Source organism: Prionailurus viverrinus, chromosome D3 (assembly GCF_022837055.1).
Source record: "Prionailurus viverrinus isolate Anna chromosome D3, UM_Priviv_1.0, whole genome shotgun sequence".
Taxonomy (NCBI): domain Eukaryota; kingdom Metazoa; phylum Chordata; class Mammalia; order Carnivora; family Felidae; genus Prionailurus; species Prionailurus viverrinus.
Genome location: NC_062572.1, coordinates 3576488 through 3588892, shown reverse-complemented (window position 1 = coordinate 3588892; position 12405 = coordinate 3576488). Strand labels below are relative to the sequence as shown.

General features: G+C 53.0%; 1 protein-coding gene across 1 annotated transcript in view; it reads left to right on the top strand.

Annotated features, from left to right (window-relative positions):
* TMEM132C (transmembrane protein 132C) overlaps positions 1 to 12405 on the top strand; it is a 306611-nt gene that overhangs the window by 104130 nt on the left and 190076 nt on the right. Inside the window, exon 2 of the mRNA XM_047828810.1 lies at positions 860 to 1754. Coding sequence (XP_047684766.1) covers positions 860 to 1754 — 895 coding nt within the window. The remainder of the gene's footprint in view (positions 1 to 859; positions 1755 to 12405) is intronic.

Genomic DNA, 12405 nt, shown 5'->3' with positions numbered 1-12405 from the left:
TCATAAAGGAATTCACCCATTGGTTTCTTTTAGTACTGAAAAAAATTTATTTCCTTTTATCTAGATCACTGATTTACATGAAGTTTATTCGTGGGTATGGTGTGAGATATGGATCTAATGTTGTCTTTTGTCTCAGGTGGCTAGCCAGTTGTCCCAGAACCATTTATTAAAGTGTCTCTCTTTGGGGCGCCTGGGTGGCTCAGTCAGTTAAGCATCTGACTCTTGATTTCAGCTCAGGTCTTGATCTCACAGTTTGTGAGCTTGAGCCCTGCATCAGGCTCTGCACAGACGGCGTGGAGCCTGCTTGGGATTTTCTCTCTCTCACTCTGCCCCTCCCTGTTCTCTCTCTCTCTCTCTCTTTCCGGCGCAAAATAAATAAACATTAAAAAAGCAAAAACAGAGGTCTCCTTTCGCCTCACGATTTGGGTACTGCCTTTATCACACGCTAAATTTCCAGATGCACCCGAGTTCTTTTATGGACCCCTCGGTTCCACTGGTCCGTTTCTCTGTTCACGTATCCCTGCCATTAAATGTTTTAAACTCACGCAGACCATTAATAAACATCCTGACTCTACACCCACAGGTATCTTGCCAGCTTTTTGTCACATGGACATAGGAAATCGTCACTGCTGAATCGTTCCCAGGGAACAAAAATCTAGAGCTCCAGGCTCCCGTATATACTTGGCATAGCGCACAGTCCTTTACTGGCTGATCCCGGGAGGACCGTGACAACGCTGGCCACGTGGGCTTTGGAATGTTCCTCCTCGTTTCTGAGTTGCTTGTGGGCCTGCTGTGTTCCCAGGAGTCCAGTAATGACCCCTTCTCTGTCTTTTTTTCTTGTCTCCCGTTGCCCCCGCAGTGATCGAGGGCCGCGGGGTCACCGACGACGTGCACAGGTTCTCCTCGCGGCCGCCCTACCTGCCCGTGAGCTACCACATCCTGGGGGCCGAGACCGCCTTCTTCCTGAAGGAGGCCAGCCAGGACGCCCTGCACAACTCCAGCCTGCGCACGAGAGTCGAGTCCTTCTTCACGTACAAGGCCACGAGGCCCCCGGCGCTCAACGCCAGCTACGGGCCCTTCTCCGTGCAGAAGGTGGTGCCCCTGGACCTGATGGTCCCTTCCAACCTGCTGGGGCCGGCCAGCAAGTTCGGCCTCAACTGGAAGCTGAGGGCGCACATCGTGCGGGACAAGGTGTACCTGAGCCGCCCCAAGGTGCAGGTGCTTTTCCATCTGCTGGGCCGGGACTGGGCGGCGCGGAGCCCGGGCGAGAGACTGCCCTGCCTGCGGGTGTTCGCCTTCCGGGAGACCCGGGAGGTGCGGGCCGGCTGCCGGCTGCAGGGGGCCCTGGGGCTGTGCGTGGCCGAGCTGGAGCTGCTGGCCGGCTGGTTCGGGCCCCCCACCGTGCTGGCCGGGAGGAAGAAGGCGCCGGGGCCGCCCGAGGGGAGCCCCGTGGAGCTCTACTATGCCGTGCAGCCCGGGGACGGGCGCGGGGACTGTGCCGGCGGCGGCGGGGACGCCAGGAAGGGCAACTCCATCCGGCCGGGGAGGGACGGGCCGGAGGAGGCCGTGCCCCGCCTGCAGAGGATCGGGAGCGTCAGCCTCTACCGGGCCCAGGACAGCGCCCAGCTCCGCGAGCTGCGTCTGGACAGCAACGTGGCCATCTGGCTGCCCTCCCAGCCCGTGAAACAAGGAGACCTGGTCACTGCCTACGTCAGCGTCGCCAACAACTCCACCGTGGACCTCTTCATCCTGAGGTAGGTGCCCCGCCTGGCCCGCGGCAGCCTGGGCCCCTGGCCCCCTGCGGGGACCCTCTGGCTTCGCGGTGAAGCCACGTTCGTGCATGCGGCCCCCCACGTGCATTCGACAGCCCCTCTTACGCCGTGGGTGAGGGGGCGGGAGGAAGGGGGCCAGAAACCGCTTCCGAAGGAAACAAGTGGGAAGGAATCGCTCTTCTTTGACCTTGAGTTGCCATCGAACTTGGAGGAGAAGGATGTGATTTTTCTTTCGCTTGAGTTCCTTTGCAGATACGCAGACAGCACTTGTGTGACGGAGACCGTAAGGTCCCAGGGCCCGAGAAACCACCTAGGGTTTTTGATGCTCCGTTTTGGGCGTGCGTGGGGAAAAGGGCAAGGACACGCCCTTTATAAAAAAATCCTTGAGGTTCAATGCTGCCAAGTCGGGGCTGTGGAAGCCTCAGTTCCTGAGCCCAGGTTAGCGGTGATTAAAGGAGAAATCGCCCCAGGGAGGTGTTGCGTCTTCTAAAAAAAGAAAGAACCGAAAGTCGGTTGAAGCAACAGAATAACCCGGCTAGCTGGCTCAGCAGGGGGCTCAGGTTCTAACAGGGTCTCTCTGTGACTCTGTGTGACGATTCCGAGTTCGGTACAGGAGCCTCTGTTATCTGAGGATTATTCATACTGGGGAAAAGCCACTTACGGCAAATCCTCTTAAAATGCGGACCCGGATTTCATAATAATGAGAAAATATTTGATTGAGATTTGTTTAAAAGATAACGATGATAAGAATCGCTTCCCTCCCCCCACCCCCTTTCTAGTTAAGAAGGTCTTGGGTTATACTTACAGCTACGCTGTGGTTCTTTTTAGAATAAAAACAAATCACACTTGGAAGGACTTGCTCGGGAAAAGTATCTGCAGAATAGAATGGTGGCATTTTATCGCATTTTTCTTTTGGTTTAAGTTTTGTCATTTACCTTGAAGAATGGTCATTTTCAAAGGCTGTGTTTGTGTTTGTTTTCATAAGATGCCCTCGGAGGTTTCGAGACGTGTCTCCAGGCATTGTCTTCATCCCCCAGGATTCAGATAATTCTCCTCTAAAGCGGCTGTCTTGTCATTGTCCTTATAATCGTTTTCTTTCAATTTTTAAGTGGGCTGATTGTATCCGCTCTCCCCTGGCGTTCTTGGAAGTGATCGAGGGCCTCTACAACAGGGCTGTGAAATCCCAAGTCTTTTACAAGATACCAAGTTTGCCCTGCGGGGATTCCCAGTGCGTCTACACTGTCAGCCTCGGTGGTCAGCCAGACCCCCCCCCCCCCCCCCCGCTGACTGTGTGTGAGAGGACGGACACATCTCGCTGTCAGGGCACCGGTGACTTCACGGCAATGTCAACCTTACAACCGCGGGGCCAGGATAGCAAATATTGAGATAAGACGATCTGGGTTTGCTTCCTCCCGTCTTTGATGGGAAAGATACAGGGAAGGTGTGAGTTTTGTTCTTCCTGAGTTCCTTAGCATGCTCGGTTCCAGATCGTTTCATTCTAAATAAAATAAATACATGCGGCCCTGGCTTTGGAACGTACATGCAGAAGACGGAATCAACGGCACCAGTGGTGAGGAGCCAGCACAGTTCTGAGCCCATGTCTTCTGCTTCCCGGGTTGTGCCAGCAACCTGTGCCTCTGTCCCCTCATGTCTACATCAGATGCCATCGTAGCCTATCCTGTTCTACAGGGGAGGCCCCCGAGGGCCAGTATTTATTCGTTAAGGCTTGTAACAGTGCCTGGCACGTAAAAGGTGTGTATATGAGGGTTGTGTTTGGACATCCATCAAAACTTGCAGAAGTGCTGAATTCTGTTTCAGCAGTAAAAGGACATCACCGTCCCTTGCGTGAAACTGCAGCTGCCGGCTCTGTTCTCGACGTCCTATTGATTCCCGCTTCCCCGTGATTTTCTTTGAAGAGCAAAACTATTTTGTTTTTTGGTTTTGGGTTTTTTTTTTTTTTTTTTTTAATAACGACAAGCCCTTTGGAGCACAGAGGGCAGTGAAGGCGGGGTCCAGGGCTGGACGCTGCGTAATGCCGTGAAGTGCGGCAGCCTTGTTTCTGCCTTCCTGATCTTTCCAACCCCAGACCAGAGTCCTGGGGGAGAGGCGGGAATGACTCCCAGACAGGAGGCCCGAGGGATGTGGCTCCCATGACCGATGGGCAGACTGAGCAAGAAGCAGGCTTTCCCTTTCTAGATAATATATTTCATTTAAAGAAATTGTGTTTAAGTTTATTTTTTTTTGAGAGAGAGAGAGAGAGAGAGAGAGAATCCAAGCAGGTTCTGAGCTGTCAGCACAGAGCCCAACACAGGGTTCAAACCCACAAACCGCGAGATCATCACCTGAGCCGAGGCTGGATGCTTAACCAACCGAGCTACTCGGGCGCCCCTATTTATTTATTTTGAGGGCAAGAAAGCAAGCTTGCGTGAGCAGAGGAGGGATGGAGAGAGAGAGAGAGAGAGAGAGAGAGAGAGAGAGAGAGAGAGAGAGAACCCCAAGCAGGATCTGCACTGTCAGTGTGGAGCCTAAGTGGGGCTCCAACCCACAACCTTGGGGGTCATGATCTGAGCCAAAATCAAGAGTCTGATGCTCAACTGACTGAGCCACCCGGGTGCCTCCAAAATAATTTTCCTGTTTAAATACATTGTTCCAAGGATAGAAATACAGTAAGAGAACAGGAGGGGACCCACACAGATGCGGCAGGAACAGTGAGTCTGCCCCTTCCTCCCCGCCAGGGCACGTGCTCACGGGAACCCACACCCAGCTGCCCTCCACCCTTCCCTCCCACAGGAGAAACCCATCTTGCCCGTCACTGTTACCTTTCTCCTCAGAAATTCCGGGGCGCTGAGGAGTCGTTGAAAGGCCTCTCCTGACTCTGAAATCCCCCCTCATTCTCCCCTGTCATCTTTCACCATGGCTTTGACGACAAGGCTGTATTTGGAGACATCCAGGACTTTTTGGGAATCGTTACAGGGCCACTACCCTGTATTGGAACCCGGCCCGGGCCTCCTTTCTAAGATCATTTTCACGAATGAGACCCTCTTCCATAGGCAAAAAGCAGCAGCCTCCTTTTCACTGGAGACTTCATGAATTTAATTCAAAGGCAACCCCAGTTTTATGATCAAAGTCAAGACGTGGATGCGTTGTGTCCTTTAGTCGTAACGTTATTTGGAAAACCTACCTGAGAACGTGACAAAGAATGATCACTACCATAAATGAAGCACACATAACCAGAGGTGTTTCATAGACACATCTAAGTGTGTCCGTCCAGTGGGCAAGGCTCCTTGGTCCCTTGTCACATGTCGAACCACAGAGCAAATATATTTGGAATTCATGCAAAACCAAATACCTGATGTCAAGCTTGTATCACATACGTTCCTTTCCATGGACGTTTTCCTTCACGACTGATGGAGACTTCTTGATCAATATCAAGATTCCTTATAGCTGGCGGAGGCGTTATTCCCTATTCTGGGGACTTCCAAAATACATTGACAGTTGGAGTCGTTGGTCCTGAAAATTCCCGTTGCCGTCCCCACGTGAATGTTCCGGAAGCTCTCAGGATGCTGAGGGTGGCTCTCATTCCCGACCACTGCTTCCTCAAAGCCCCGTGTTACATGAGGTTTACAGTTTCTTCCTGTGTTGGGATCAATGTTCGCTTTACCTCCGTGGGTCCGGACCTTGCAGGTCATTAAAGGGCTGAGCAGGGAAGGCCACTGCCCCTTGGCCTTGTCACTGAGCAACGAAATTGATACCTTCAGATGCCAAAGAGGTGGCCCATTGTCCGCTGCGGCTGGGGACCTGCTTGCTTCCTTGTGTCCAAAGTTCAGGAAAACAAGAACCAGAAGTAAAACCGATGAATCCCTGAAGTCATAGTCAGCAAACGTTTACTGTCAACACACCGGAAGGACACTGCACACCGGGAGCCCTCCAGCCAAAACATGGAATGAGGCTGGAGTGGGGTGTATGTTAGAAAGCAGTTCCCAGAAGGGCACCTGGGGGGCTCAGTCGGTCGAGCGGCCGACTTCGGCTCAGGTCACGATCTCACGGTCCGTGGGTTCGAGCCCCGCGTCGGGCTCTGTGCTGACAGCTCGGAGCCTGGAGCTGCTTCGGATTCCGTGTCTCCCTCTCTCTCTGTTTCTCCCCCACTTGTGATCTGTGTCTCCCTCTCTCTCTCTGCCCCTCCCCTGCTAGCACTGTCTCTCTCAAAATAAATAAACATTTAATTTTTTTTTTTTTTTTTAAAGAAAAGAAAAGGGAAGGGGAGGGAGCAGTTCCCAGAGCCTGGAGGCACGGACGGTTTCTCCTTCACAGGCGTTGGTTACAATATTAGGATTTTCTTAAATGGAAGGAAATGGGTTACTGGTTACCTCCTCTCCATTTGGGGGAACAGTTTAAATCTTGCTTATGGTTTCCAGAGGCATAAGCAAGCAATGACCCAGGTCAGGTTGGCCTCGCCTGTCTTGCCAAACAAGCTCACCGAAAAGCTTTGCTTGTGTGACCCACCTGGGTTTGTCGGCTCAGGGAGTTCCCAAGGCTGGTCTCTGCTTCTGTGTGGTTTTAATACACCCCCACTGCTTTGGGTCAGCAGAGTGTGAGCAGCTCGCCTGGTGTGACCGTCACGTCACCGCTGGTGCGGCGTCCAGGCTGAGGACCCCCACGTTCGCTGCTCCAACGTTCGCCATCATGCACGCGGGCGGGCGGACTGTTGAGTTCCTTCAGGCGTCCGGTCCTGATGGACATGGATTGATGTGTGAGTGACCGCCGAGGGGCATCTAAGACCTTGGGGAGGAGACAGAGGTCAATAGGATGACCGGAGAGTAAAACAGTCCCCCAGAGCAGAGGTTCCCAGAAGCCAAGACTTAGCCAACTGAGCAACTCAAGTGGGTTGTAATCAGATTCAAGTTCTACCGGTCGAGGTCAATCCACATTATTTTCCCGGTGATTTCACACAGGTGCAAGGTGATGTGTTAGCGACCGCCTGTCCTCACGCTCGCTTGGGACGAGATGGCCGTGAGCATGTTTCATTTCAGGAGGTGGTGCTGCACGTGGGCTCTCCCCTGAACCAGGACTCTGAGCCCTGGGAGCGATCGCTAATTTAATAAGGAGGCATCTCTTTGGAAATAAAAGAATACGAAGGTGGATAATCTGAGCAGATGATAAGCAGCCTAAATCTGAGTTGGAAGCTCTTCAGAGGGTGGGGTTTCAGTCCCAGGGGTTTTCCCGGTTTGCGGGTTGACCCTTTGATGATGTGAACCTCGAGGCCTGTCGAGCGGCGGGCACGAAGGTCGTCCCCACGAGTTCCATCGCGGTGGTTTCTCTGACGTTTACAGGTAGATCACAAAACCCGAGAGACCACGGACAGTGAGGATCTGATCACGGTACACTGTAGTTTTCCCCTGAAATACCATTTTTCTAGTCATTTCAAAGATACAGTGAAACTCATTTGTTTGTAAAAAAAAAAAAAAGTCTAATTAAATGTGGATTATTGATGTAAATGTGGTCAGAATACTGATTCTGTGCATATTCCCCAGAATGACATTTTAGTAACAAGCTGTGGTCAGATCCAAAGGGCCTCACCCGCTCCCTAAAGTCAACCTCAGTTCTTAAAACTGTCTGGTAATAAGGAACATCAGACCTTTAAAGGGTCTTTATGCTAAGAAGCCAAGCTAAGATCTTGTCTAATTGTCACGCATTACAAAGAGAACAGACTCTCGTTGAGCTTATACGAGTCCATGTGTTATCGGGAAAAAATGAGACTATTTCATAAGAGTTTCTGAATTCCGGGGCAATCAGGTGGGGAGAAAGAGACGAATGTTTCGTCTTTGTTTACAGTCATACGCTTTGTCAAATTGCTGTGAGTTACAAACGTCTGAAGAGAGAGGAGGAAAGGGCTTCCTTCACTCGGCAAAACAAAATAGTAAAGAACCAGCAATGTTTGTCAAGTTATCAGAAGAAGCCTGTGTTCTGGAGGTCAGGTTGGGTCTTTGCAGACGAGGGACTTTGGCCTGTGGGAGAATCGAGCGTAGGGCGGGGCGTCTCTGTGACACAAGATGTACCAACGGTGACGGTGAAAGATCTGGAGAGTTCCCCCTGTGTCTAGACTTCTGTGGGCCTCGGCTTGTCACCCTGTGTCCCGCCAGCCCGTGACCAGCCAGCGGGCTGTCCTCCGGGGTGGCCGCCACGGCACAGGAGCACGGTCAGGAATCTCGGCATCTCCTTTTCTGCTTGTTCATCCGGACCTTGTGTGTTTCTCCAGAGTTACTGACAAGGGAGCAGTAAGTCTCGGGTCCGCTTTGCCCTTTCTGGGTGGGTTTCGCGAGCCGGCACCGATAACGGAGCCTTCGGGGCATCAACCCGAAGAGATGATGTGTTTCTTTTTTGAGTAAAACACGGTGAGGTAAGGAGGTAGTCTTCCCAGAAGTAAAAATGGGAGCAGAGGACAGACCCTGTGTGCCGTGCAGCTTCGTTAATGGCCCGTGCTTTGGTGAGGCCAGATCACAGGATCAGGGAGCAGGGGAGGTGTCCTCAGCGGATGGCACAGGGATGCGGGGCTCCTGACTCATGAGCTCTGTCCCGATTTGACGGGTGGATGTGTGCTGGGCATCCTTGTTAACCACCGACGTCCCCCCAACCAAATCAACGCATGTCGCCTACACTTAACAGCTCCTCTGTGTTTCCAGCATCTTCCGGTAAATAAATCAAAAGGGTAAAGGCGGAGGCGGTGGGGGGAGGCAGGGAAGAAGCTTTTAAGGAGATGAGCCAAAGGGACTTAGTATGCAGGGATGTCGGGGGGAGAGAATTATTTTTGCAAACGGGATGAGATCTGTCAGCAGACTCAGTCCTAGATCCTAAATGTGGGGGGGGGGGGGGCGTGCAGGTCGCGTCATAGGCTGGCTGTCCCCTCCTCTAAGAGGATTCTGTGACCCTGACCTTTGACAGGCAGACCTGGTTCCCAGCCAGCCCCGGGGCAAAGGGCCTGGGGCTGGGCTCCCCCTGGTGGGTAGCTGGTGGGGGGATTCATGGAGCGTGTCTTTCCTGCTAGACTGAGCCAGTCGGGGAGCTCTGCTGTGTCGTCTGCTTACACAAATACACAGAACACACAGATGCCCACAGCAGCATTTTTCGTAACAGCCAACGCGTGGAAACCACCCCAATGCCCAGCGGCCGACAGATGAGCAAACTGCAATCTATCCACGCAGTGGACTGTCAACGTGCAGAGGACGGAACGAACTAATGGTTTGGGCCACAGCGGGGATGGACTGGAAACCACGGTGCTTTGGCGGAAGAAGCCACCCACGGCGGCCGTCTCTCAAGCCCCTGCACGCGGTGGTGCGGGGACCCGGGTTTGCTGCTTTTGACGAGAAGCTGGAAACGTGGGCTTTAAGCACAGCCTTTGCGTTGATGCGTGTGGACAGGGGAATCGCTTCTCAGCCCCGCCGCGCAGGCCTGGGGACCCGATGGCGACGCTGGGCTGAGCTGTGTCTCCAGATCTAAGTCGTGGCTCCACACAGCAGGTGTATTTGCCTCCCAGGGCTTCTGTAACAAACTACCCCGCACTGGGGGCTGAAAGGGACGGAAACATGTTCACACGCAGTTCCGGGGGCAGGAATCTGAAATCAGCTGGCAGGGCCGCACCCCCTCTGGGTTAGTGTCCTTCCCCCGTCTCTTCCCCATTCTGCTGGTACTTCTGCTTGTGGCTGCTTTGCTTCCCCCGCTGTGGTCGGTCCCTCTGGGTCCCCTCTGCGGCCATGCCTCAGGTCCCCTCTCCTTCCCTCGCAAGGACCCCATCCGGACCTCCTGGACTACTCACGTCGGCCAGGACCACTTCCCAGCGAGGCCGCATTCTGGGGTCCCCCGCAGACAGGAAGTCCCACCCACTCCGGAGAGGACAGACCACCCCAGGCATTTTGGAGCCTCCCACTCTGTCCTCCCAGGATCTTCTGAGTTACTACGTGCCCCTCGGCAGCTCCGACCGTAAGCGGAGCTACAGATGGGTGCTGGGCCTTCGCCACTTGGAGAACACCCCCTGCTGTGCTCGGTGCACCTGCAACCCTCCCCCTGGTTACAGACCGCAGCCGGTGTGCATGCTGCTGTAAGCGAATTTGGGGGAGCTCTCTTTTCTTTCCCCGATGCCGTGTATGTCCAAGGACATGGAAAAGCCTCGCCCCTGGATAATTCGACTCCCCGTTTCCAACTAGGCATCTGTCCCCAGGTCAGGTGGGGCGCTCAGGAGTGACCCGCGGTCCCCAGACTCATCGTCAGGAGGAGACCCCAAAACACAGTCGGGTTTGCACGGGCTGCACATTCGGAGCTTGGTGCAGACAGTCCGAGAAACTCATTTTCCCACAGTCTGCCTAAAATTCATTTCCCTGTTGAATGTCTCCGAAGGAGAGGTTTGTTTTCATTTTGTTCAGCTTGTCATTTTAAGTGTGTTCTCCTGGAACAGAGAAAAGGAACAATTTTCTTTCTGCTTGGGAAGACGTGAAGAAATAATGTTTCCTGCCCGGGGCCCCCGCCCCGGCTCCCCACAACACATCTGCGTTGCCAGGCAGCCCGGCTTCGGTGAGCCCGTTCGGCTGTTGTACGAAACACAGACTCCGCTATCTGAAAGCAGAAAGGAAGGGCCGCCTTCCTGACCCAGACCGGCCGCCTCCGTTCCACCTGCTTTAACCGATTTAAGTTACCGTAGTCTTCAAAAGAAAAGAAAATAATAAAAGGCGTCTTAGTTTTCGAGCTTCCCAGATCACAGCTGTGTCTGTTGCAAATGGTTTAGCACGTGCATAAGGGGACCTGGGACTTGTAGTCCTGTCTACCTGCGCGTGTTTGGGGAGCAGCGGTGGGCTGAGGGGTGAGTGATAATTGCAGAGGGAGTGTGGGGTACTCCAGTGTCCCGGAACACTGGGGTGTTTTTTGTAAAGACATTTATTTTAAAGTAGTCTGTACACCCAACGTGGGACTCGAACTCACAACCTGGAGATCAAGAGTCGCACTCTCAGTTGACTGGTGCCCTCATACTGGGGTATTTTTTTTTAATGTTTATTTATTTTTGAGAAAGAGAGACAGAGCACGAGCAGGGGAGGGGCAGAGAGAGAGAGGGAGACACAGAATCTGAAGCAAGCTCCAGGCTCTGAACTGTCAGCACAGAGCCCGACACGGGGCTCGAACCCACGAACTGTGAGATCATGACCTGAGCTGAAGTCGGGCGCTTCACCGACTGAGCCACCCAGGCGCCCCTATACCATTTTATTTAGAAAGGAGGGCTCCTGGAAATGGGGACATGAAGACAAGAGGACCTGTGGTGTTGGAGGTGATCGAAGGGGGAGAGAGGTGGGCAGTGGGTCTCAGGTCCAGCTTCCAGCCATTTCCTCAGGTGAGCCCAGTGACCATGGCTGGGGTCCCGGTGTCACTCGCCCTCTTTCCTCTGGAGTGAACCCATGTTCTCGAGGCCTGACCTTGCTGCCTTAGCCTAACTTATGTTAACTGGGGCTTTCTCTCTCTGTCACCTTACCTCAGAAGCATCAGCTAGAAGGACCAGCACATTCGGACCTGGATGGTGGCTGTCGCTCAGGTAGAACCGTTTGGGGGGACAGCGCGTAGAGAAAGATGAAGACTGTATCTCACGTTTCCCTAGAATATCAGCATCCAATGGCATCTCGTTCTGGTTTGTGCTCACTTTGGACGTGGTTTCCTGAAGAAAGTCTCTTCTTTTGAATGTCTCAGGGGGGCTTTTGAAAGATGGAATCCCCACAGCATTGGGGGACACAGGCTTTTAGAGGCTCTTACCCACTGCTCCCTGGATCAGACCCATGACTCCTGAGAATCCATATCCTGGCTTCTCCTGGGACTGCTGGTTGGATGGCCCTATTGGACTTCTAGAAAATCATACTTACATAGCGTTTGGCAAGCCATTATTCACAGCACGCCATGCAGCTTTCTGAACAACCAATTCTGAGATTCATCCTCTCTCACCCCATCGTCCGAACCCCTGTCTTAATGCTGTCCCAACTCCTACTGGCTCCCTCCGTGGTGACTCCAATGGTTCCCAGCTCATACAACACTTAAGAGTTTGAAAGTGCACGTCTCCTACAATGAAATACCCCCTCGCCCCCATTAGGACTGCTGCCGTCGAAAACCCAGAAAATGGCAAGTGTCAATGAGGGTGTGCAGTAGGCGGAACCTTGTCTCCTGTGGATGGGATGTAAAATGGTGCAGCTGTTGTGAAAAACAATATGGCGGCACTTCAGAACACTAAAAGTAGAATTAGCATGTGATCCAGGAATTGCACTTTTGTGTGTGTGTGCCCCGAAGAAGTGAAGGCGGAATTTTGAAGAGACACTCATATACCCACAGCAGCAGCATCCACAACGACCAAGAAGCGGACGCAACCTGAGTGCCCACCAATGGATGAATGGAGAGCCATCGGCGTCCACACACAACAATGGGATATGATTCAGCCTTTGAAAGGAAAGGGATTCTGACACCTGCTGCAACACGAATGAACCTTGGGGACATCATACAACGTGCAATAAGCCAGTCAGAAAATGACAAATACTGTGTGATTTCCTCTTACGGGAGGTACTTAGTCACAGTCATCCAGACAGAAAGGAGGAGTGTGGTCGTCAGTGCTGGGGGG